At 47.7% G+C, this 26,682-nt stretch overlaps 1 protein-coding gene across 1 annotated transcript in view; it reads right to left on the bottom strand.

Annotated features, from left to right (window-relative positions):
* Nsg2 (neuronal vesicle trafficking associated 2) overlaps window positions 1-20,796 on the bottom strand; it is a 60,258-nt gene extending 39,462 nt beyond the window's left edge. Inside the window, exons 1-3 of the mRNA XM_006978860.4 lie at window positions 20,351-20,796; window positions 19,340-19,490; window positions 2,818-2,901 (exon numbers count right to left, since the gene is read on the bottom strand). Coding sequence (XP_006978922.1) covers window positions 2,818-2,901; window positions 19,340-19,468 — 213 coding nt within the window. The 5' untranslated portion in view covers window positions 19,469-19,490; window positions 20,351-20,796. The remainder of the gene's footprint in view (window positions 1-2,817; window positions 2,902-19,339; window positions 19,491-20,350) is intronic.
* Between the last annotated feature and the right edge of the window lie 5,886 nt (window positions 20,797-26,682).

Genomic DNA, 26,682 nt, shown 5'->3' with positions numbered 1-26,682 from the left:
TCATCATCTCATAGCCCAGGGCCCTCTTCCCCACCAGGACCTTCCTCTTGAACTCCGGTCCTTCCAAAGTGCCACTACCTCCTGTGCCACCAGCACCTCCCCTAGCACCAAACCCCTTCATGCAACCACTGTCCTATAGGCATCAGATGCCTCCATGTTCCCAGCACCAGAGCCCCCCAGAACACCACATCTGGGACACCCATTCCTCAATGCAATCAACTTCTACAGCACCAGCTCCTCCAGAGTACCAGTCCATCCGTACACCAGCGCTTTCCACAGCAGCACCATGGCCACAGTATCAGAACTCTCTAGAACATCATTACACTCTGTAGCAAAGGCACTTTAGATCCCAGGGCTCAGGAAGGAAGGATTTGCTCATGTTAGCCTGAGGACACTCTTCAAGCTTCTTGCAATGACTGCAAGAACCTCTTCAGAGTTAGAAAAACAGTGTGCAAGGGGTGGGGCGGGGGTGAGAGTGGGGATGGGGGTGGGGATGAGGGGTGCCATGTTTGTCAGCACCAAGCTCTCGAAGGCTATCTGTAAATGATGCTCTGTTTCTCCAGATGAAGTCTCCATCCATAGCTCCAGACACACCTAAAGGATGCAAGGCCACCTCCTCCACCCACCATGGCTCCAGGCTCAGAACATCTTCCCAGCCTCTTGCCTACTTGGAAGGTACCCCTCGGGTCCTGTTCTCCTTTCCCAGGCAAAACTAAGTTTCATGATTTTGCTCCCACAGCAGCCTTGGTGGATCCCTGAGCCCCACTGAGCTTACTCATGGAAGACCCTCAGACTCTTCTTAATTACCACACAGCCTCCTCCCCCTCCCCCTGCCCTACCCTGCAGCCAGCAGATGCATCCTCTACAAAGCCCAGAGGAAGCTCTCTGAAGAAAGCTGCAAACCGGGCTAATTAACACTTCAAGCTTTACATAAGCAAATGAGAATTCGCTTCACCCCACCCCACCCCTTTTGTTCCGAAAGGCAGGGCTTGTCCCCACCTACACCTGACAGTGGGGGCTCACAAAGGGCTGCTAGGGCACCCACAAGCCTCTTCTTCCAGCACTGACCCGCCAACTGGGCCAGACTGCGCGAGGGGCCTTCCACAGGCCTGGACCCTGGCAGAGCCGCCCTGGTTCTTCTCCCAGCTGACTCATTTCTGCTCCATCTGCAGTGTCAACTGCCGGGGCACAGCTGGACAGAAAGGCCAAACAGGCCCAGCTCGGACTCTGGCTTTGACACTGCGTCGCTGGGCCAGCAGAGTGAATCATTTCTCTGAGCCACAGTTCTCCTTTCATTAAAGGAGGGTTCAACCATCCTCTCCCTCTGTCTGTCTGTCTGTCTGTCTGTCTGTCTGTCTGTCTGTCTGTCTCTGCGCCAAGGCAAGCGTGGGCGACCAGAGGACAACTCTACGGAGTTGTCTCTCCTTTATGTGGGTACTAAGAGTCGAACTTAGATCTCCATGCCTGCCACCTGCTGAGCCATTTTGCCAGCCTGAAATGTAAACCTTGACAATTTGTAAAACAGTCTATTATAGAGATGTGGTTTAATTTATGGAATCAAGAGGAAGGTAGAAGGTCTAACCTCGTCTAATAGTTTGATTTTATATATAGCTCTACTGTAAATATTCTTACGTGTGACTCTGGGCATTTTTGTTGTGAACTCTGCTCCCAGGACAAGTCAACTTCGAGCCAAGGCCAGATATGTCCGTATCCTCACTGTGATCCCTGCTTCCCCGTCAGACCTCTGTGCTCATTCCTGCAGGTAGCCACACTCAGCAGGAGCCAGTCCCACGGCCACTAGGTCCACACTGCACAGCAGAAGCTAAGGGGACAGTATATGAACAGTGCCGCCTCTGCCAGGGAGCCAGCAGCCAGGCTCACACACGCAGCCTTCCGGTCTTGGGGGCTGCTTTCTCCGCTACCCATTTACTGTCCTTGTTGATTTTTACTTGGACAATTATAGTAGCCTAACAGTCTCCCATTTAAATTCTTGCCCACCACACATCATTATGTGAAAGATGATGCAATTTTTCTAAGACCCAAATTCAGTCACACCTCTCCTCTACTTACTGTCCTTCAGAGGCTTCCTATAGCTTTCAACACACAACCTAAGGTTCATCCACATGGTCCGCGAGAGCCGAGACTGTCTGCATCCCACCCACATCTGATTTATCTCTTTCTCCCTTCCCTTTCCTAGAGCACAGCCTCACCGCCCTTGTTCCTATTGCTGTAAATATTCCCGCAGCCTCAGGGCCTTTGCACAAGCTATGCTCGCTCAGTCCACAGCACCCTCGTTGTTCCTGCTGACTGCTGGCTTCCCCTTCCTGTCAGTTCCCCAGCAACATCCCAGGCACTAACCTCAGCTTCCCCTGTCACCTGCACACAGCATGTTTGCAGCTCTGCCCATTCCTAGTGACTCCACCCCCTCAACAACAACAACAACACAACAACAACACAACCCACTGCTTTGTATCTATCACCTTCTCTTTCCCTCTGTTTTCTGTGCGGTATGGCCAAAGCCTCTGACTAAAATTTGCCTTTCCTCACAGGTTCCTGTCACATCTCCTGAACTGTAATGAAAAACGCAGGAAGAAAACAGCAAGAAAGAATGAGAGTCTGTAGACAGCCTTTCTCAGTCATCAAATCTGTGGGAACCCAGGAGCCTGGGAGGAACTCTTGTCCCGTGATGAACCTCAGTGACAGAGACATGTGACTTCCAGAGTCCCTCCTGAAGGGGCCTCTCCTCCCCCACAATGTCCCTGCGCCACCAGCAAGGGCCACCATTCCCCCTTCTTGTCACCCTGCCGAGGAACTGACCGTAAATTCAGCAATCTTGGGCACTCGGAACTTCCCTTTGCTCCTCTGTTCCGGCTGGTACTCTGTTCTTGTCTTCACGATAACCTGCGGAGACAGGCCACCATCAGCACAGAGACAGGCTTCTCCCTCCCTCCCTCCTTCCCTCTAGCCACCGGAACTTGCTCCCCATCTCAGGGACAGCAGGGGTGATGAGCCCCCTTCTAAGCACACAAGAAAACATTCAAATGACCCCCAGACCCCCATCCCAGCAAGCATGGTGAAGATGTTGATTATCCCTCTCCAGATGTTTGTGCGCATTGTGGCTATTGCTGTCCATGATGCACACCCTGCTTTGACAGAGGGGAGTCGTAGATCACGGGGTTTATAGGCCACCTTGACCAGGCAATTCAACGTTCTCTTCTGGTTTTCCACTTGCCAGTGTAAACAAGTGTGTGTGCACGCGTGTGCGTGTGCGTGTGCGTGCGTGTGTGTGTGCGTGTGTGCGCGCATGCGTGTGTGTGTGCGCGCGCGCGCGCGCGTGTGTGTGTGTGTGTGTGTGTGTGTGCGCGTGCGTGTGCATGTGTGTGCGCGTGCGTGCGTGTGTGTGTGTGTGTGTGTGTGTGTGTGTGTGTGTGTATTAGGGCTGTAACTCAGAGTCCAACAGCTGCTCAGCAAGCGCTCTACCACACTCAGTAACACTCTCAACCTTTCATTTGCCCTTTCGTCTTCTCCGTCTTGACTAAACGTGTTCTTTGACAATTCCGTAAATGGACGTAGCATATTCTGCCTAGTCTTTCTCCCTCCCCTTTGCATGACCCTGTCATAGTCCCTTCCCCACATTCACGTCTTTTCTTTTGTCACCACTTATTTTAACCAGGACCATGTGTGTGGCCACGGGCCTGGGACTGGCCACTGGATTCTGAAGGGCTCAGTGTTTGATCCACAACTGAAGATGATGGCTGTCCCATTCCCAGAATCCACCAGTAACCAGTAGTCGAACAGCCAGTAGTAAAGGCCTCCCTGAGAGCCTCCTTGATCCGTGATTGGCTGTTGACAGCCCAGGGCAGGTGGCTGCAGATGCTGTGGAATCCTGTTTGGAATGGCTTTGCCGTGCCCTGAACATGGCATCTTCTTTTGATGTAGTGTGCTTCACTATACACGTACACTGCAGCTGATATTTACATGTTTTTAATTATGTTTATTTGGGGAGGTCATGTCCAGGCAGTGACATTTTGTGGAGGTCAGGGGACAACTAGCGGGAGTCAGCACTCTCCTCCCACCTGGGGACTGAACTCGGGTTTGGCCGCAGGTGCCTTTATCTGCTGAGCCGTCTCACTGGCCTACAGATGACTTTTTTTTTAAATTAAAAGTTATTTATTTACTTTTACCAATTGTACACAGAGACACCACACATTCATTATACCTTATCCTCCTAGTAATGATTTGATAGGCTATTCTATCTAGTAATTCAAATAGGATAGATTACAAGACCGGAATTGCTTTGTTTTATAAATGAGGAAACTGTAGTTCGAAGGTTACTAACTTGCCTAAGGTCACAAAGACGTTGCCCTAATAATGCTGGCATTTACACCAAGGTCCTGCTGACTCTAAAGTTTATCTGCCACCAATCTTCAGTTGGTCAATGTTTAGGCCATTTCCAAAGTCTGGGTTATAGAAACAAGTTATGATTAATAACCTACTGGTTAATCCTTTGCACAAATTCTTAGTTGTAATAAAATTTGGGGATTTGCACAGGAAAATGAAGGCATTTGTTCAGCCCATTGCATCATCTCACTTCTCTGAAATCTATTTTGGCAGCATATTTTACGAAGCTGTACTGCTCACCTCACAAGGCACTTATGGACCTCCACCCCACTTCGTGGGCTGAGTAGGAGAAAAAGAAACCTGACGAATAATTTGTAATTATTGCCAAGGATTAAGGCACTGTGATCAACACAGAAACTGGCCGAGCTGTGAGGTCCCACCCGAAGCTACAGACCCCTGGCCATCCCCCCAACCCTTCATGCTTTCCCTGTCTTATACTAAACGGAGCACCCATTACTGTTCGGGGGGGGGGGGGGGGTGTTTGGTGCTACTCCACAAAGCACTGAGCCCTCGCTATTCCTGATGGCAGCCTGAGCCCGGTACCTTCATAGATGGGGTTTTCCTGTTCTGCGGGGGGTGGGGGGGTGGGGGTGTGGGGGGGTGTGGGGGGGTGTGCTCCTGCGGTTCTGTTTTTAGGTTCTTTTTACACACTGCTTCACAGAGGCCCCTCCCACGATTGAACAATGTCATAAAACCCCGGAGAAGGGGAAAAGACCATCTACTGGCCTTGACAAGAGACCCTAACATGCTGTGACAGGGCCACGCAGCCAGGACCGGAGGGCGAGCCAGCACTGACAGCCAACAAGAAAAACAAGAATTTCAGTCCTGCAACCACAAGGAACGGAATTCATCCAACAGCTCAAGTGAGCTTGGATGAGGATCCAGCGACAGATGAGAATGGGCCAACTACCACCTGGCTATGCTAAGACTAACTTAGAAAAACTCTTGGGTGATGAATTTGCTTTGGCTCAAGGCAGCAGCTGCCGGAAGCTAGTTCACCTTCTCACATGCCGGGACCTACTCCTCACCTACTGGCTTAGTCCCATCCCATCTCCCCTTGTGGCTATCAGCCTAGACTAGGCTTTGCTCGGATGCCGGAGGTGAGGGAGCATTTGAGTCCTTCTTGCTGCCTCTCTGTGTTATAAACGCCCTTCCCAGATCCCTGATAAAGCATAAAACCCTTCTTGTCATTTGCCGTAAATGAGAAAGGACCTATATTCCGCTGTCATGTTGAGCGCTTTGAGGTTGCTTCTCTAGTTTCTCTTTCCTTCCTGAGTCAGAAGCTCCCTGGTTCCTCTCAGGAGCTCACTCACCCTGCCCTACTTGTGGTCTGGTGGAGTGTCATCTCCCCACTTAATGACCACGATGGTCTCTAGTTAGATCCAACCAACCAGGGAATCTTAGCATCATCAGCATGTCGCTTGGTTTGGACGCATTTGGTACGCGGCAGCACTGACTATGGCCTTGTGGGAAGAAGCCCCCTTGGTTTCCATGCATTCTCGGAGGTGGTGTTTTTCCCTGCATGATGCAGTAGGGACTTAAGCTCCAGCACTGAGGTAGCAATTGTTGCTACGCCAAGAATAACCAGGAGGAGAACAAGGACAACACATGAAGACAGATGCAGCCAGGGAGTGCAGCCAGGCCCGAGAACATCCCATCTCCGGGACCACACTTTGTCCAAAGCTGGACCCATGCTGAACTCTGCAGTTATAGGGAAAAATTTGTCCTTTTTAGGCTTTCATCCATTTTGGTGTGTGGGTTTTCTGATGTTGGAGACTAAAAGTTTTATGTTTGATACAAATGCGTTCCAAGAGAACCCACAAAAATGAATAAGAGTTCTCAGACTTCTGTGAGATGACCAAACACTAACTAGACGTACACGGATCCACAAGTCATCTGAAAAAGCATAAAAGAGCCAATGAAAGATAACCAAGAGGGTCCAGAGAAGACTCATTCACAGTGGTCCCAAAATAGGAACATGCCAAACATGTCCAACAGGAGGATGGATGCCCTGCAGCTGTTAGGACGGGAGCGCTGCAGGGCAACATCACAAGGCCATGGTAAGTCCCACAGAGACCACGTCAAACACAAGAAATCAGACCCCAGCAGGCTTTTTAGACACTGTGCGATTTCACGGATGTCTTCACCTAAGCGTGGACCTAACATGTAATTAACTTGACCACTACAGAAGACATATGTTTTAACTATGCACATATCTCCCTTGGAGGTGCAGAGCTGGGGCAGTGTTGGGGCCAGAGCCTGTCATTGGTATCTTGTTCTTCTCTATATGCTGATGAAATGTTCCACGTGCCCTGGGTAATTTTTCTAATGAAAACAATTTGATTTTATTTCAGCTTCAGGGACTGGCCAAGGGATAGTATGCAAGCATCCCTCATCTGTTCCTTTCTCCAAGGCTGCTGTAGAGTATTCAAGGTCACCACAAGAGATTACCTTAGAGACCCAAGTCTGGCTAGGCCCTTCTGCCCGGAGCAAGTAGCCAGTGTGCCACCCCCATCCTGAGTTCAGAGTTCTCTGGCGTACCATGGTTCCACTCAGGAGTCATCAGCTTTACACAGTCAATGGAAACTGAATTGGAAGTTTGCATTCTGGTCTTTCCCAGGCTAGATCTTTTGGCTGGTGCGACCAGAGGCCGGTGTCAACAGAGTGAATAAAGAATGCCACAGAGCACTGTGCTGCTAAGCTAGGCCACACAGGATGCTACACGGGTTGTATGCACTTCTGACTTAGGATATCTTCCTACCAGACGGTTTATTCTGAAGCAGTCCTATTGAGTGCCACGGGCCTGGCTGTCTCGCTTCTACTCGAGACTTGCTGCTCCCTTGTCTGCTCTGATCAGCCCTCCTCAGCTTTCAGCCTCTGGCCTCTTCCCTTCCATCCAGCCTCTTCATTCTAGGATGACATTGGGACTTTACAGAGCAAGTTCTTCTCTATTCTCGGTCCTTGCATGTGCCCAGGCCTGTGTGTCCCCACTCATGCCATCATGGTGTGCATCTTCCGTTCTTATGACTCTCAGTGACACCTCTGCTCAGCTCACTGAGACTCACTCAGCTGGTAGGATGCTTTCTCTCGGATCCACACACCCACATTTACCATGGCCACGTTCAAGCTGCAGGGCTCTGCTTCACCTTTCTTCTCTACCCTACACTCTCATGCCTATAGAATCTGGCCTTGAAAATAGCATTATTCATACTGTGCTGGCCAGTTTTACTTCAATTCGAGACAAGCTAGGTCATTTGGGAAGAGGGAACTTAATTGAGAAGATGCTCCCACCAGACTGGCCTGTGGGGGCATTTTCTTGATTAATGACTAATGTGGGAGGGTCCAGCTCACTGTGGATGGTGCCAGCCTGAAGCATGTGGTCCTAATGCTGTAAGAAAAGAGGCTGAGCAAGCCATGAAGAGCAGGCCAGAAATCAGCACTCCTCCATGGCCTCTACATCAGTTTCTGTGGTGAGTTCCTGTCCTAACTTCCCTGAATAATGGACCATGAGCTATAAGATACAATAAACCCTCTCCTGCCCAAGTTGTTGTTGGTCATGGTGTTCCAGCACAGCAATGGAACCTCTAACCAAGACAACATCGTTGTTTATTTCAGATCAAATGCAGGACTCTATGACCCATTCCTTCCCTTCTGTTCCCAAATCCATTCCATCAATTCATTTGTTCTAGCTGCCATCTGTCCAGAACATCCTCAAATGAACACATTTATCTAGTTCTACTCCCTTGCACCCCCTTTACCTCTCCCTAAATTTGGCTCTAGATGTGTTCCTTTGCTTTCATTCCTGTCTCCCTAGACCCAAAGAAATGATCTTTCTAGATGGAGGGAGGAGCACACACTGGCAAAGACACGCAGGAGGCTGACACCTGGCAGAACCCTGGAGAGGAATCTCTGAGTGTCTGGAGAACAGGGTCACAAGGGGAGTGACAGAGATGAAGTTGGAGGGACAGGCAGAGGCTGAGAAGGTCACTCTAAGCACCTTAGAGAGGCGGCCCTAAGGGCATGAGGAGCTGAAGAAGGATGGTTAACAACCTGGTAGCCTCCTGGGTGTTCAGTGCTGGAGGAGAGCCCAGCCAAAGGGAAGGAGCTGTGGTGGGGTCAGAACTGGAAAGCCCCGCCTCCGAAGTTACAGGGTTTGGGCTGCTGTCGGGGTGGCACCAGGAAGCCCGGTGCTTTGCTCCTGTGGAGTGGAACCGGAAACTGTTCCCTCTGTCTTGGCGGAGGGAGGGAAGGAGGGAGGGAGGGAGGGAGGGAGGGAGGGAGGGAGGGAGGGAGGGAGGGAGAGATATTTTGGAAAGAAAGGATAACCGCCCGCCCCTGCCCATTTAAACAGAGAGACAGAGCCCTGACTGCCTTAACTTGGTTTGTAAAAAGAAATGGGGTAGAGGTGGGGGTGGAGAGGAATGAAAAAAACAATTGTCCTAGCCTTTTGATTATTAAAAGGTTTACAGACATTTAAAAAATGAGGCTCCAGTGTTTTAAATACTGTGGGTGTAGACAAAGTCATTGTTTTTTTTCTCCTGTTGACACACTGGGGCCCCACTGTCCCTTCAAGCTGTTAATGTGAGGAATATAATTTAATATAACTGACACTGGGAAAATGGGATAAATTATTCATTCCCAAAGGATGCTTGTCCCCCTGGCCCCACCTCACCAGCAAGGCCAGATCATCCATGGTGGTTCAGATGGCTCAAAGTGCAGATCATAAAAATTTAAAATACTACTTCCCTGAATTATCAATAATGAAGAAGTCCCCACATGGCGCGTCCCCGGGACTGGCAGGAACAATAAACGAAGGCCCAGAAGCGCTGACAAGGAGCAAGATTGTGTTCTTATGAGTTGGACTTGCATGAGCCAAAAATAGACCTTCACAGTAGTCACAGCTCATCCCTGCCGCAGGAGGGCTGCTGTGGGCACATCAGGTGCTCTCCACTCTGGGGATGCACCGAGGAGGGCTGCTTTAATTTTCTTTCTTCCTTTCTTCTGTCTTTGGTTTTTCTTTTTCCTTTTTTCTTTTCTTTCTTTTTTTGATTTTTCAAGACAGGGTTTCTCTGTGTAGCCCTGGCTGTCCTGGAACTCGCTCTGTAGACCAGGCTGGCCTTGAACTCACAGAGATCCACCTGCCTCTGCCTCCTGAGTGCTGGGATTAAAGGCGTGTACCACCACCGGCCGGCTTCTCCTTTAAATTTCATCTTCTCTTCCTGTCCTTGAGTCTCTTCCTTAAAATAATCGTTAGCTTTCCTATTTTCCAGTTGCAGAATTTTAGCTCCAGTGACGGGGATTAAAAGCCTGTGCCACCCTGCCAGTCAACGCCACCCTTTCGAGGTAGCACGAGGTGCTTGGCATTGCGCCAAAAGCCTGTGGTCCTGAACTTCAGCCGTCTCATGAACCCTGGGGTGGGTGAGCATCCGCACTTGACGGAAGAAAGGGAGGCCCAGAGGGGGCTGAGACCACAACCCTCACATAGTTGCTAGAGGCATCGCTGAATCAAGGCAGGTGCCACCTCACACATTCTGGTCCTGAGGGCATTGGATGCTACCAGGGCCCCACAAACCTGCTGCAAGAGGAAAGGAGGCCGGAAGAGGGCCAGATGGGGGCTGAGTCCTCCCTCAGATCTTGCTCCTCACCTCACATGTTCTCCTTGGGTTAGATCCTCCCCTGGGATCCTGAAAGCTGAGATGGGGTAGAGGGCACAGGCCAGATGCCAGTGCCCAGAGAGCTAGTGGCAGTCTACAGGGCCCCATCAATTTCACACCGCGAGACTGGAGTTGAGAGGAGGGAGGCATTTGGCTCACATCACACAGTACGATGAGTCAAAACACAGAAGGCTAATATGAAGCTGCCACGCACGTCTGGGCTCTTTCCAGGGCACTTTTCTTTGCCAGGCCTTTGCTATCTTAGAGACAAAATATGAGGCAAGTGTGGCCAGTACTGCCTCAAATCATGCCTCAGCTCCCAGCTGAATAACACTCTACAGAGACTCACCCAAGTGGAAGAGAAGAAGTCACAGCAGCTTGCCCACGCTGCTTCCCCTTTGGTGAAATGGGAGTGCCTTTTGCAAACCTAAGTTACAAAACTGAAAGCCACAGACTGCAGTCTTCAAATGCCCCCGTCAATACCACTCCCATTTCTCAAGCCTTTAGCAATCAAAGCACACATACCGTTTCCTCTAAGACTGTTCGGGTTGTCAAAAACGACAAGATTTTAATCTCTTATGGCTAAATAATATTCCATTGTGTGTATTTTATGGTGTACTGCATCACACTTTGGGGGCCAGAAAGACTGCTTAGTGTCTGAGAGCACCTACTGTTCCTGCAGAGGCCCAGAGTTTGGTCCCCAGCACCCATATCAGCTGCTTCACGGCATCTGTAACTCCAGCTTTGGAGGAGCCAGTGCCTTCCTCTGGCCTTGGAGAGCCTGGCACACATGTGCATCCCCCCCCCAACCCCTACCACACACACATAATTTCAAAATCACATTTTTTTTTGCTCCAGAAATATGTTCAGTTTTTAAGAACCAAGGAAACATAAAAAAGAGACTAGAATTTATGCACATCGTTTTTATATGTGAGACCACATTAGAATATGTTCTCATGGAGCAAGCCACAATTGCCTCTTTCCCCCAAATGTCTCCGCCTCATCCTCATGATAGTTGCTCAGTGTTTCCCATTTTATATCAGCATACAGTTAACTAACCCTTTCTCCTCAATAGTCCAAATCATTCCCATATTTTGGTAATATTCATAGGACATTGCATAACTGAAAAGAAATTATGCTCATAGGATACATTCCTACCAAGAAGAAGCACAAAAGCTAGGTGATGTAGTCAGTTTAACTTTATAAACAATGTCATATGTTCACTGAAACACTGCATTAAGTTCTGCAGCCAACAAGAATGTATTAGGAGCAAGAAGAAAGAATCTAACATCTAACGGGGGGGGGGGGGGGGGGGGGAGGAATGGGGAGAGGGGAGCTACAGAACAGATGGTAGAGTGTAGGCAGGGGAGGACTGGAGAGGTGGCTCAGTGGTTAAGAGCACTGGCTGCTCTTCAAGAGGACTGGGGTTAGCCAGGCAGTGGTGGTGCACACCCTTAACCCCAGTACTCTCCAGACAGAGAGGCAGGAGGATTTCTGTAAGTTCGAGGCCAGCCTGGTCTACAGAGTGAGTTCCAGGACAGCCAGAGCTGTTACACAGAGAAACCCTGTCTCGAAACAAAACAGAACAGAACAGAAAGAAATCCTGTCTTGAAAGGCCAAATAAATAAATAAATTAATTAATTAATTAATTAAATTAAATTAAATAAAACAGGGAACTGGGGGGTAATTTCCTAGCACCCACATGGCAGCTCACAACTGTCTATGATTCCAGTTCCAGGGGACCTGACATCCTCTTCTGGTCTCCATGGGTACCAGGCACACCATGGTGCCCAGAAATATATGCAGGCAAAACATAAAATAAAAATAAAATAAAAACAAAAAAGCAAAAGAGAGGTCTTAGACTAGAGGGAGGAGGGAGTTAGCAGGGGAGGGGGCAGGCTGGGGGAAGACAGTAGGGAATGAATAAAAACAAAATACGAAGACGTGTGCATGGAAGGGTCGCAGTGAGACCCTTGCCTCTATCTGCTAACTTAAAAAGTAAGAACGGAAAAGATTAAATCACTCAATTTAACATTCAAAGAAGCATGTACTGAGATATGGAGACTGTTTTTCCAAAACTTACCAACATGAACATCATCGAATTTTTGGTTGTTGTTTAAAGTTGCTGTGTTTTTAAATGACAGAGAATCTTTATGTTTACCGAGTGAACCTTTCTTAATCTATTTGCAGGCACTGCCTGAGCTTCACCCAGTGTGGGGAAGCTCAGGAGCCTATGGGAGCCTCTCTGCAGAGCAGGGGTCTGGGGAGGCTGTCCTGAGCAGTGTGGTGCTGCTCCCTGGGGAGAGACTGACCTTTCTCAAGGAGAAAAGGAAGGTAGGAAGGCTGGGGCAAGGCACACAGTCCCTGGGTCTGTGTCCCCACCTCTGGCCAGGGTCCTTCCAGGTCTGCCCTGTGTGAGTCCCGTCTCTACCAGCCCTGGTGCTCAAAGTTCACCATTCTCTTTTACAGTCTTCACAACACACCACGTTAGGTGACACATTCTGAATGTTCAGGAAAGGAAGGAAAATGGGTCAATGGACCGTCTCTGTGTCATGCCCGAGGCCCCTTAGATACTTGTCACATTTTTTTCCTCTGATAGTAAGCTGTTAGGCGGGCATTGTGTCCACCTTACAGCCCCAACAACAGAAGCCCGGAGTGGCTGAACAACCCGTGTGAAGCCTCACAGCAGGCAAGCAGCTTGGCAAAGATTTGAACCCAGCTCTCTAGGATTATGGAGTGCACATGCTCTACCATGAATTCCATTCTTTCCCAAACTTTGAAGCATGGCAGATGCCAATAACTGATCTCAGAATCTTTCTATTCCTCTCCTCCTAAACGCACGTGAGCCACCCATCCCCAAGACTCACGAAGACCTAACAATTAGAGGGAAGGAAAGGGCACGTGACTGACTTGGGGCTTTGCTGAGGTGGGCGTGTCTGTCTGTGGCCTGCTTTCGATGGCTCTGCCATGCACCTGCAGGCGTCTCTAGGTTATCTGTGTACAGAGTTCGGCTGCAGCTTGCTTTGGGTCTGTTCTCTAAACCCACTTCTGCATTTGCAAAGTGGGAATCATGGGTCAAAACCTCACAGGACACCTGTTTCTTCGCCCTGAGAAGGTCCCAGAGGAGAACTAGGTGTCCCAGTTGTCTTAGTTACCTTTCTAGCACTGTGAAGAGACACCATGACCCAGGTAACTTATAGAAGAGAGAGGGAGAGAGTTTACTGGGGTTTAGAGTTTCAGAGGGTGAGTCCGTGACTGTATTTTGTTGGAGAGCGTGCCAGCAGGGGGGCAGGCATGGTACTGGAGCAGTAGCCAGAGCTTACACCTCATGTATAAGCAGGGAGGGAGGGAGGGAGAGAGGAAGGGAGAGAGAGGGAGGGAGATGGAGGGAGGGAAAGAGAGAGAAAGAGGGAGGGAAAGAGAAAGAGGGAGGGAGGGAGAGGGAGGGAGGGAGGGGGAGGGAGAGAGAGAGCACTAACTGGGAATGGCATGGGTTTTTGAAACTTACAAGCTTGGCCCCCAGTAACACACCTCCTCCAACAAGGCCACACCTCCTAATCCTTCCCAAACAGTTCCACCAACTGAGGGTCAAGAATTCAAATATATGAGCCTATGGGGGCCATTCTCACTCAAACCACCACACCAGCTTCTCAGGAGCTTCTTCCCATAACCCAGAGGACACTTGCCTGTTTGGTTTTGAGTCTATTTCCCCACACATCTGGTGAAGAAGTGAAAACCAATTTTAAACACAGAAGAGGGAGCCTTATTTTTAAAAAATGTCCTCTTTCTGCTGTGTGGCAGGACTAAAGCTGTTCAAGCAGTCAGTGACCTCAGGCTAAGTGGCCAAATGCAGCAGAGCCAGAATCAATTCTCCTCAAGCCACCTTGGCACCAGGTCTCGGTGAGAATTCACCTAGCTACTATTTCCATGGTCCCGGTCCCAATAACACCGTTGCTTCATGCCACAGCTGTGACTTCTGGTCAGGCTCCTGCTTCTGCTTTTCCCCTCTCTTTTCACTGTACCTTTAGGGAGCCTGGCCACCTCTACCGTTAACTGTTCCAATGTTCCCTAGGAGAATGAATGGAAGTGAAGAGAAACTTTCGTAGGAGGCATCATGGGACTGACCCTGTCCATTGTCCATAGGTGGCCCACAGCCTCCAGCATAAACCTCATTGAATAGGACTCCAGATCCCACTGCCTTCCTGAACTAAACTTCCTCATGCTGGGGTCTACCTGATGCTCACCTCCTCATTCTCATCTCTTGTCTCCCCATCTCTTATCATCTCCCGCCACACTGCTCCCTGTCTTTTCATGACCATGTACACTTAGCTGAGCACAGATTTTCTGGGTGGGTGAATGGATAGAGGAATGAATAGCTTTTAGTGTGAATGTTATAACCTATACTTGATGGTGGTCGGGGAAAATGTCCAAGGGACCTTCTGTTGGAATTTGGCTTTGAAAGATGCACACTGCCCTATCCAACCAGCACATCTGAGAAGGACATGCTGAGGGCGGAGTGGAGTCAGTATCTTGGAGAGCATGGAAAATTGCAGGAGAAAGTTGGGGTGCCAGGTACACTAGGCTTCCAATCCTGCATTCTACTCCTTGCTTGTGATATTTACATATGCTGCTCCGTGGACCTGAGCCCTGGTTTCTGTGTGTGCTTTGTTGGCATTTGGGGAAGGCTATTCTTCTAGAGGGCATCAACCCTGGCATTCTACTTTTTGTCTGTGGTATTTAGATATGTCTCTTCACTGACCTTGGTTTCCTCATTGGTGAAATGTGTACACTAAAGTCTACCCCATGGGGCTTCTGGAAGATGAGCTAAGTAACAGACAGGAATGTCCTGTGGGACCCAGAGTATGCCTTCAGACAGGCCTACTGCTATGGTTTGGACATAGTTTGAGTGCCTCCCCAAGGACCATGTGCAGGAACTGGGACCTCAGGAGAGCTATGTTGAGAGATCTGGAACCTTTAAGAGGTGGGGTCTAGTGAAAGATAATGATGTCACTGGAGGTACTGTCCTTCAGAAGGACTGACTGTGGTTCTTCTGGGAGAGCAGCTAAGTCCTCAGAGAACCAAGTGAGTCTCTTGTTTCCTGTCTCACCATATGATTGAGCTCTCTCTCTCCCACATGCTCCCAGCATGATGTCCCGGCCATGTCCCAGACCCAGCCATGGCTGGCACTGTGCCTTCTGGACCTCCAGTCTGGAAAACTAGGTGCAGCTCGTTCCTTTACAGAGTATCTAGCCCCGGTTTCTGTTATGACAACAGAAAACAGACCAAGCAAGACTCCAGCATGGATGAGAAAGGGGCTCATGAACCCCATCCACAGCTGAGTGGGACTGGCAGTTGGTGGTTGCTGGAGGAGGGAGTCACTTTTTCCTTGTGGGCAGGGCTACTAGTAGGTCCCCTGTGCCCTCAGTGAATGGCCTCCCACCCCTGTGCATGTGGACAACATAACTGGAATCTGGGCTATTTAAAAAAGAGGAAGAGGAGAGCATGGAGGTGTGAGGAATCATCTTGGAGAGGTCTGGGAGGAGCTGGAATGAAAATGGGGGTGTGTGATCAAAATACATTTCATACATGCATGAAATTCTCAAGGAATAATGAAAATATCTAGAAAAAAAAGAAAGGAAATAGACTAAGGTGTCATCCATTCTTCCCATTAGGCTGTCAAAGTCTCTTTCTTCTTCCTTCCTTCCTTCCTTCCTTCCTTCCTTCCTCCCTCCCTCCCTCCCTCCCTCCCTCCCTCCCTCCCTCCCTCCTTCCTCCCTCCCTTTCTTTCTCTCCTGGTGTGTATGCAGTGCGTGTGTGATGTGCACAGGTGTGTGCGTCTGTGTACCCATAGAGGCCAGAAGAGAGTGTCAGATCCCTCTGGGACTGGAGATACAGGTGATTGTAAGCTGCCTAATGTGGGTTCTGGGACCCAAACTCGAGTCCTTTGCAAGAGCAGAAATTGTTCTTAAGTACTGAGTCATCTTGCCAGCCCCCTTGAAAGGGGTTTCTAATGCTTATATGTCACAATACTCAAGTGTCCAGTGGACAGATTGAAAGATGGTTTTCCATGTTACCTGTGAGCACACTTCATGTCTTGGAGTTTCCAAAGGGAAAACCATGATTTAACACAGGGTGCAAGTAATTTTCCTGATATGATCTTAGCTTCCAACACTGTTCCACAGGAATCTAAGCTTCCAACACTGTTCCACGGGAATCTAATCAAAGGGCTCCCATCACCCCCCCACACCCCCCGCCTCTCTTAGCCTCCTGTGAAGTCCACTGCTATCCCCACTTCACAGATAAAGAGACTGAGGCTGAGGTAGTTTGAGGAACTTGTCAGTGAGCCCAGCACAGTGGCTCACTCCTTTTAATCCCAGCACTTGGGAGGCAGGGGCAAGGGGATCTCTGTGAATTTGAGGCCAACCTAATCTACATAGGGAGTTCCAGGACAGCCAAGGCTACACAGAGAGATGCTGTCTCAAAAGACAAAATGAAAACAAAAACGAAGAAAGGAGGAAGGAAGGAAGAACGAACAGAAAAAGAAAGGAAGGAAGGACCGAAGGACGGAAGGAAGAAACTCCTCAGAGCTTAGCTAGGAGGATGTCAGTAAAAGGAGAAATAAGGATTTGAAGCGGGCTGAAAAGTTCCTTCTAGTCTGTGATGATAGCTATCATTTAGAGAAGCCAGCCTCTGGATTGAAATTCACCTTTAACACGTTTGTTCTGCTGTTAGGGTGGGTGGGTGGGGTGGGGGGGGAGGGAGGGGGAATGTGTTTGCTTTTGTAAAGACCATAAAATCTGCCCTGGAGATACAGCTCAATGGTAGAGCACTTGCCTATGTATGATACACAGGTCTAACCTCCTGCAAAGGTGCAACAAACAGTAATACAGTCTCAGTGTATCAGCACAGAAAACCACTGAGAAAATTCCCCACTCAGAGAAGGTGCAGACCTCAGAGACGGTTGATCTGTATGGTGGGTTCCTGACTGAGTTAGAACAGAGATCAAATCTGAGGACTCACAGACCGAGTTCACTCCTTGTTCCTGAAGTGGAAGGTTCTGGAACACCACCACCCAGGTTCTACATCCAGATGCTTTATCAACTTTGCTTTGAGAAGTTACATTACCAGTCTATATTTGAGTCTCTTTAAACACTGGATCAAAATAGCTATTGCCTTACCAGGGTCTATTTACTAGTGCAAGACTGAAGTAAAAAGAGTGTGTGTGTGTGTGTGTGTGTGTGTGTGTGTGTGTATGTGTGAGTGTGAGTGTGTGTGAGTGTGCTTGGCGTTTTATAAAGCACTTGAACATGTTAATTACTCTTCTGTTCTTGGCTCTGTGCCACTTGGCATCTGAGGGCGTATCTGATTTTGTTCTGACAACCTGAGGTAGGAGTTTCCTTGTTCCACAGAAGGGGAACCTAACACCCACCTGGTGGGAAGAGTCTGCTAGGAGCCCCAAAGGGACTATGCGGTGTTCCTCTTCAGGGACTCGGCATCTTTAGGCACACACTACCAAGAGCCTTAGGCTGACTTAGGCTGACTTCCTGATATGTGTGGGCTCGTTGCTCAGTGTGAGAAAAGAACTCTCTGAGGGAGTTAGGCGAGTAAAGGGAGAGAGGGCACACTGTTCTCTAGATGGCCTGCAACTGTGTGGAAGGCTGCAGGGAGGTGGCCTTCCCACTGTCCCTTTTTGTCATACATCTCTCAGACACATACATGTGGCCACTAACTCGAGGAACCTCAAGACAATGTCTTTTCCTTTGAAACCTCCATAGATGCCTGGATTCTGGTCCAAACATTCCCATTTAGTCTTTCCGTGTGTTTGGACCATCCCAAGCTTTGGTTTATAATGTGAGTTCAGAATCCCAGACTCCCATGTGTGTTAAGAGCTGCTTGACTTTGGCCACACATGGGGTTCATCTGGGGAGACTGCGTTTATGCTGATGACTGGGTCTCATCCTAGAGATTCTGACAGAATTGCTCTGGGCAGGGGGTGACCTCAATAATAGGAGTTCCTAAATCGTTCAGTGTTTCTAATATGAAGTAAAAAACCGAGTGTGTCTGATGGGCCTGAGGCGAGTTCTCAGGACCATCTCTTCATATTTCTTTAGCGGCCATTGCATGTTCAAAGCTCTTTCTAAAAGGCTTTGTTAGTTTCTCAGGCTAGCTCAACAACTCTTTATTTTTACCACCCACCCTGACACATTCTTCAATCAAAAACCTCTGTGCTTTCAAAACAAATGACTCAGCCCCAGTCAATCAGCCAGCTCTTTATCTGGATTCAGTTCCTCTTCATCGATTGGATGGAGCCCAGTGGTTAAGACGCACAATGCCCTCCTGGAGATGCCAATGAAGACAATCGAATGGATGGAATGATCCATTGTTCCATCTCCAGCCTGGGGGGCAGGGTCATTTACCTGCAAACCTCTCACAGTGAGCAATAGCTCACCCCCTAAAGCCTTCTACTCTCTGGCAGACCTCACACACACTCTCCTACCTATGTCTGTGGGATGACATCCCTCTGCCACCCCTGCTCTTCCGTCAGGAGATGCGCCATCAGCCCGAGGCTGCTTCCCAGCCTCGTCTCCCTAGACATTCTCCTGCAGCCACACCACACTGTCCCCGGGAGCTTCCCACACCCTCTACATTCGCTTTTGTCTTTGCCTTAAATACCTTTCCCCTCCCCAAACCTATAAAGCTTTACTCACCTTCAAAACTCTGGTGTGGATCTTGTCCTCTGCAGCTCACCTCTCTGGCTTCCCGCTCCCCTCCCTGCCCCTCCCCTCCCTTTGTGATGCCTGGGTCCAGTATTTACCACGATGCACTGTGTTCATCTGAAGAAGGGTTTTGTAACTTCGTCTTTTTATAACCAACTCCTAGTACAGGGGCGACCTTAGCAGGTGCAAACAGAGAGCTGTGGGACTGAGTCCAGGTCTCTGCCTTCCTATCTATACCAATCCATTTCTGAAACACCTCAAGAAAATTAAGACACGCTTTTTTTTTTAATCTTCATCACCATGTAGAAGCTTATATGTATTCACCTGCCATAATAAAATCTTAACAAGAAAACATTAATTTGCTTGCCTGTATATGTAGATATGAACAAACACCGTAAATCTACAATAACACAAGAGATATCCCATCCTGGATAGACTATTTTCTAAGGAAGGGAGCCTATTTATTGGTTGGGAGAACGAAAGGGTTTGAAGAGGTAAAATCTTTTGCTGCTTGGGATCTTGAGTTGGGGTAAACTGGGGGACAAGGGAAGGGAGATCCCCTATTACCTTCTCGGGAGCAGACAGCTGTAAATGATTAACCTCCAAGGGCGTGATGAGAGGAACCGTCTGGAAGCCGTCCTCCACCGAAGGCGGCTTGGCCCCCTTCTCTCCAGGGTTGCTGTTCAGCTTCACCATACTTCTGCTTTTTTTCCCAGACCTAAGGCAAGCAGCAGGATTCTGGTTACAGCAGGAATGTGAGGGGCTGAAAACAGTTCACTTCAGCCCCTCCATCCAGCAGCCTCCAATCTGGTGATAGCCATCAATCTCCCACTACATTTCCTGACATGATTCCCATTGTCCAAGGAAACTTCATTAACCAGCAGAGTGTGCCAACTGTCCACCGAGTTCACCAACCCTCAAATTAGGAAGCAGTAAAAAAAGAAAAAAAAATCTCAGACCTTCATTTAAAAAAAAAAAAAAAAAGAGCTCAAAAATACCAAGACACCATGGCTAACGTATCCCCAGAACCTCACTGGCAGGCTTGTTTTCTGCACAAAAGGAAATTCCATTATTCCGGGTCCCCTGCAGTAGGATACATTTTTACCTCACCACCCACATTGCTATTTTGCCTTTTCTTCCCTGATGTCTAAAACACAATTAAATGCATTCAATATCTCTCACTGTACCCCCCCCTTTTTTTTTTTACATAATATGTAGATTGTACATGAGATCCCGGTTTCTAAATCAGAAAGAGGCTGTGTTGAACCTGATCTCGTTATTCAGCCATGCAATACCTCCATTTCCTCAATAGCCAAGGGCTTTTTTTTTTTTCATGGAAAGTTAGCAGCCCCCATATTGCAAGATTGCCAACTAAATAAACAAATCACATTTATTTCTCTCCAGCTTCCTTTGAAGTCAAGCATTGCTTTCACCCCACCCTCAAAAGCCCAGCACAACTGAATTTCCCCTGTCAATCCTGCGGGTGGGACATAATTAGACAGAACGGGGTTGTTGTGGGGATGACAGGGTGGTAAGGGCTGGGAGGAGGCTGGGCAACAAAAACAAATGCCTACTTACTGTGCAGCACTGGTGGGGGGTCAGAGCAGAGTCAAGCCAATATGTAGAGGAGGAGGACAAACAGGAGTCCTCCCTCCACAGCCTGAGCTCGCGGCGCTGAAAAAGCAGCCCTCGCGTGCCTGGATCCGGAGCTTCTGAGAGCGAGGAGGCGCCAGCGCTCAGAGAAGATCTAGGCAGCTGCCAGCCTGCTCGCCTGCTCGCGCCTCCCACCGGGGACGGCTCCCACACCACCTGTCATCTGGCACCACCTGCTGTTTCTCATGCATGGCCACAACCCCTGCATAGGACGCTTTCAAAAAAGTGGAAGGGATTTTGGTTATGCCCAAAACAATAATCTGGCTTTTAAAAATTATACAATTATGTAAATTGCGATTCTTGAATCTTTGGTGGTGGGGGGCAGGGACTGGAAGAGCAGGCACTGGTTGTTTTTTCTTTTTCTTTTTGTTTTAGGGGAAAGGCTCACCCCTTACTAAAGCGTCCCTAACAATATTATAAAACAGAATGGTTCAAAACACCTGCTCTGGAGTTAAAACAGAAAGTAGACTGGTAATTATTTTCCATTTCCCATGCAGTAACACCTTTCCAGTCTTTTTCAAGCTCCCGCCCTCATTTGCAAAATGTGGTTTCTAACACTGACTTGGAAATGGGGACAACATGCAGTGTGGACACGCCAGCAACGAAAGCATAGTATGAAGTGCTGCATAGATGTGAGTTTGGTTCACAATTGCCCCAGGCTTGCCCAGGTCAGCTAAGGTCACAGGATTGGAAAAGACCAGAACTGGGATTTGAATCCTGACTCTCTGTCCCCAAAATCCATATCTAGGACAAGATGTTAGATGGCCCCCAGTCTGATGTCCAGAGTGAAGGGGCTGTGTCAGCCCTACGCACACTGGCTCTGTGACTCCTGTACACTGTGCAGCTCTGCTTTCTCAAGCTCTGCTTCCTCGTCTCTGGTTGAGAATCACACTTCCATCACAGAAAGGCAGTGAATATGGGAAGATAATATGCCCTCAGAAATGCCTTTGACTTGTGAACAGTGTTCTGAATGCCTAGCCCAACCATAGGGATGGTTCAAGTCCATTGCCACTGACATCTCCCAGTCATGACTTAAATCACTCTTGGCTATTCATTACCAGCTGCAGCCCCAATCTTGTGTTTCATGACCCATCTGCCCTAGTATGGAGCACCCTGTCTTGATTTTCAAATATCTTGTTCTGTGTGCAAAAAGTCATCCTATTTAGTTAAAAGACATAGAAAAGTATGTGTCATCTGTACTGTTTAGGAATAAAATGCATGTTGTAAGGAGATGTATGAGGCCATGAAGGCTGTCACACATCAGGGCTGCACATATTAAGAGAAGATGTAGTATGCGAGAGGGAAGCATTCTAAAGAATATTCATCTTCCTCCCCCTCCTTTCCAAAGACCTAAATGATTGTCGGGTTCAAGCATTGCACAAGGTCAACACCATATAGTCAGCAACCACATGTTCAACTGAGAACATTTTTATCCAATCCTATTGCTGCCGCTCCAAAATACAAAGAAATTCTCTGGGACAGTTCATGACTGATTGACAAGAAAAAAAAACACACTTTTCAAGCCCAGAGGTACCTAGAGTTTAGTAAGGTCCAGAAAAGGGCTTGTCTGGAGGCAAGGAGAAATCCAGACATGGTTACATGAGAGACTAAAAGATAAGCTGCTAGGACTGTGGTGGTTTGAAAGACAATAACCCCCAAAGGAGCGGCACTATTAGAAGGTGTGACCTTGTTGGAGTAGGTGTGATCTTGTTGGAGGAAGTGTGTCACTGTGGAGGTGGGCTTTGAGGTCTCCTATGCTCAAGCTACCGCCTAGAGTCTCAGACCACCTCCTGTTGCCTGCAAAATGTAGGACTCACTCAGCTCCTTCTCTTCACTGTATCTGGCTGCACACTGCCACATCCCACCATAATGATAATGGACTGACCCTCTGAACTGTAAGCAAGCCACCTCAGTTAAATCTTTTCCTTATAAGAGTTGCTATGGTCATAGTGTCTCTTCACAGCAACAGAAACCCCAACTAAGACAAGGACTGTGGTTGGAGTGACATGTAAGGATTCTTACCTTGTTGGAGAATGAAGTTGAGGGGTTCCAAATAAGAGAGAATCATTCTGGTATTTAAAAAAATTGAGGGCTGAAAGCAAATATTATCACACCTTTTGGTGAGGAACAGAACCGAGATCATATCAGTGCTTCTATGGACCACTTGATGTGGTAAAGTGGTGAATCCAAGTCATCTGTGAAAAGTTAAGTATGTCTGTTGCAATCTTAGGACAGCCAAGAAGATACAAAGATTCAGGGTGTGTGTGTGTGTGTGTGTGTGTGTGTGTGTGTGTGTGTGTATGTAATGATAATGCAATGGGCAAATTGAAATAGAATAAAACAAAGTTCAAATAACCAAAAAGAGGCAGAAAAAAAATAGAAACAAAAAGTTGAGAGAACAAGAGTAAAGAAATGAAATAGTATACTTATCTCTAAACATATCAGTACTTACATTAAATGTAAGTGGTATAAATAAAGTAATTAAAAATAGATTTGTCAAAATGGAGGGAAAATATAAATGAACTGCATCCTACCAATAAGATACATAGTCCAAACACAACAATGTAACTAGGTCAGTACCTATACAGAGTTAGTCAGCATCAGCCACCTCTTCCAGGACATTTAGGCTTGATCACAAGATCAAGTCATGAGCCTAAGACAAACTGGCAGGAAAGTCAGTGCTCTGTCTGTCTGACCTCTAATATCAACCTCCTGGGTCTTTCCAAACAAACAAAACCAAACCCGACTAGACTGTTGTGGCAATGCTAAGGAAACCATTCATTAGGAAGGTCCATGGATTTCAGTGACCATTCAGAACACACAGACTCAGACTGCAGAGTACATTCCCGCCTCTATCCTGATCCTCAGTCTTCAGGGAACTACCCAGAGATAGAAACAGAAAACAACAGAGGATGGCAGCATGCTTACTGTGATGATCTATGAGGTTTCCTGACAAGCATGGCTGGTCTGAGCTGCAAAACCCTCTGCATTTCTGTAAGAGGCATGTGTGTGTGTGTGTGGGGGGGTTCCCATCGCAGCCTGCAATAGTCATGAGCAGTGCTGCTGTGCATTTTAGAGAACAGCGGGATGGCATCCTGGTGTGTCCAGCTGTTTAAGAACCACAAAGGAAAACACTTCAATAAAGGGTTCTTAGAAAGACAGATGCACTGTGATGATGCTGTTCATTTCCACTGTCACCGTCAACCTGATTGGGTTAAGAAGCACCCAGGGCATTAGTGAGGCACACCTCTGGGTGTGTCCCTGGGGGCTCCTGCAGAGAGGATTAACTGAGTGGGGAGGGGCCTCCCTGAACCAGGGGTGGGCCACTTTCCCATGAGCAGTCTCAGAACAAGTAAAAGTGGAAAAGGAGAAAGCCAGCTAGCTGTGTGGGGCCAAGTCCTCCCTCTACTTCCTGATATTTGGAGATGCCGATCCCACAGACAGGCCTTCCTGCTGGGATGGACTGCAACTCCAGATCCGGGAGCCAGAGTGAAGCCTCCCACCTGGAAGCTGCTTTTGGCTAGGCATTTAGCTGCAGCCACGAGGACAGGAACTGTCACATGATCCAACGGTGCCGAACCCAGTGGACCCCAGGGAGAGAAAATGAGTGGAGATAACAGGAGACTTTGCCACCAACCAGGACTGATTCACTAAGAAGGCATCACAACCTTAACATCTGTATGACTGAAAAATAAAGTTTCTATGTACATGACCCCGCACCTTCAGAGAAAGTGCTTTCACACAGGACTCAGTTACAATGGCAGATGTCAGTACAGCTATAGTGAATGAATGAACGTATGTGGCAGACAGAAAGCCAGCAATGATGCAGTACAGGATTCACTCACTTCAAGACCACTAACACATTGGATGGATAGTTACTTTTGGAAGAAGAGGGCAGGCTGTCATGCGTATTTGTTGACAATATCCCTATTTACCTATCAGATGCCAGTAGTATCTTCCTCCAAGTTGTGTTGATAAAAAAAAAAATGCCCCTGGACATCAGCAGATAGCCCCCAGCAGAAGGCAGAAAAATTGCCAGTTACAGGAAAACTGAAAGTCCCCCTGAGCCAGTTAATTTAGCACAGTATATCTGTCAGTCCAGGAATGCCCTAATTTCCCAGTGGCTGGGAAGGAGATATTCAGCTTTATCTTGACACAGACAACCACACAGGAGGTGCCGTATGAAAGAGCAAACCACCACGCCCGACCACACATGCATTTTTAACTTGCTTTACCAGGCCAGTGACACAATAATATCAAACCAGATAAAGACAGTATAATTTAAGAGTGTCACTGGCCAATACATCCTAAAATGTAGGTGTCAAAATCTTCAACAAAATATTAGAAAATCCAATTTAGCCACAGGGGGAAAAAAAACCTAGCAATGTATGATGAATAAGTAAGTGGGCTCCACACTAGAAATGCAGTTGACTGAGAAAAGCAATTTGATAAAAATTAGCATCCAGGGGTTGGAGAGATGGCTCGGCAGAGAGAGTACTTAGTCCTATTGCAGAGGACCTGGGTTCAGTTTCTAGCATTCACATTAGGCGCTCCTCACTCCTTCAACAGCACCTGTATGCCCGTGGTACACAGCAACTCACATGGGTATGCACGCATATACATAGATAATTGTTCCCTATTCACAATAAAAGAACTCTGACATAGAAGGGAAGTAAGGAGACATGGGAATGTGCAAGAATTAATCAAATCTCTACGTGCTCGCAAAAACAACCAGCAGCTAAATGGTTTTTTAAAAATATTCATGTTATCTCTCAAAAATGATGAAATCCTGGGACTGGTCTAGCAAATTCATCCAGGATCTAGATGGTAAGCTACAAAATGCTGATGAAAGTGTTCAAAGAGCCAGATGCTTGAAGATGCAGCGAATCTGTGACTTACACTCACCACTGTAGCAGTAATGGCAGTTCTCTAGGAATTGATTGACAGGTGAATTTTTATTATAATCTTCAGTATTATAAACACTCTAAACATGTATGGAGAATCCAGGAACTAGAATAACTAAAATGATCTTTAAAAAAAAAAATCATTCTACCCAGTTCAGGATGTGCTATCAAGACACAGCAGTTTAGTCAGCATTTTGGTGGCAGAAGACAGGTCAATAAAAGTAGCCCCTCCCCCCCAAGAACACCCAACTAACTGCTCACTGCAGTCCAAGGATAATTCAACAGAGAAAAGATGGTCTTTAAAAAAAATGATGCTGCGACAGTGCAAATTGACCTGTGCCTCCTGTCTTGTGCAAAGTAGGTCATAGGTTGGTAAAAACATCAAACTAGAACACTTAGAGAAAAACACCAGAGGAATCCTATGTGTCCTAGAGAGGCAGGGGGTTCACAAATCTAACATCAGAGACACAATCTTAACAGTTTGATAAGCTAGAGCTCATTAATGTTTAGATTTTTTTTGGTTTCCCAAGGACACTTTTAAAAAGAAGGGGCCAGGTGGTGGTGGTGCACATCTTTATAACCAGCACTTGGGAGGCAGAGGCAGGCGGATCTCTGTGAGTTCAAGGCCAAGCCTGCTCTACAAAGTGAGTTCCAGGACAGCCAGGGCTGTTACACAGATAAACCCTGTCTCGAAAAACAAAACAAAAAAGAAAAAGAGGAGGAAGGGGACGGGGAGGAAAGGCGGCTGAAGAGGTGGTTCAGAGATTAAAAGCACAAGCTGCTGTTGTGGGGATCTGGACTCAGTTCCCAGAGCTCACATGGCAGCCAGTAGCTGCCTGTGACTCCAGTTTCAGGGAATCTGATGTTCTCTTTTGGCCTCTTCTGGCACTAGGCATGCACTTGGTACACATACATACATACATGTAGGCAAACACTTATATACACGAAATAAAAAATAAAAAGAATAAAAAGCAATCTCTGGACTTTAAGAAGGTTAGCAAGGCATGTATTTGATCAAGGACTCATACTCAGCATACAGAAAGGATTCCTATTTCCAGCAATAGGAAAACCAATAACTCACCGAAAGTGAGGCAACAAAACCCAACCCAACCCAAACCAAAACACCATGTCACTGCTTCGACAGAGGCCAAATAGAGAGCAGATAAGCATATTAAAGGCAATTTAAAACTGTTGGTCGTTACGGTGCCTGAAGAGGACATAATTATGTCCAGGAGCCTTTATTTGATTGAGTCAACTAGGTACCTACTGAAGAGATCATTTTTTTAATTAACAGAATAGGACAAGATTAAATAGAAGAAACAAGATTGAAGATAAGGAGGACCAGCTTTACAG

The sequence above is a fragment of the Peromyscus maniculatus genome, chromosome 8 (assembly GCF_049852395.1).
Source record: "Peromyscus maniculatus bairdii isolate BWxNUB_F1_BW_parent chromosome 8, HU_Pman_BW_mat_3.1, whole genome shotgun sequence".
NCBI classification, from domain to species: Eukaryota; Metazoa; Chordata; class Mammalia; order Rodentia; family Cricetidae; genus Peromyscus; species Peromyscus maniculatus.
The sequence above is the reverse complement of the archived record's forward strand: the minus strand, read 5'-3'. Positions and strand labels throughout refer to the sequence as shown.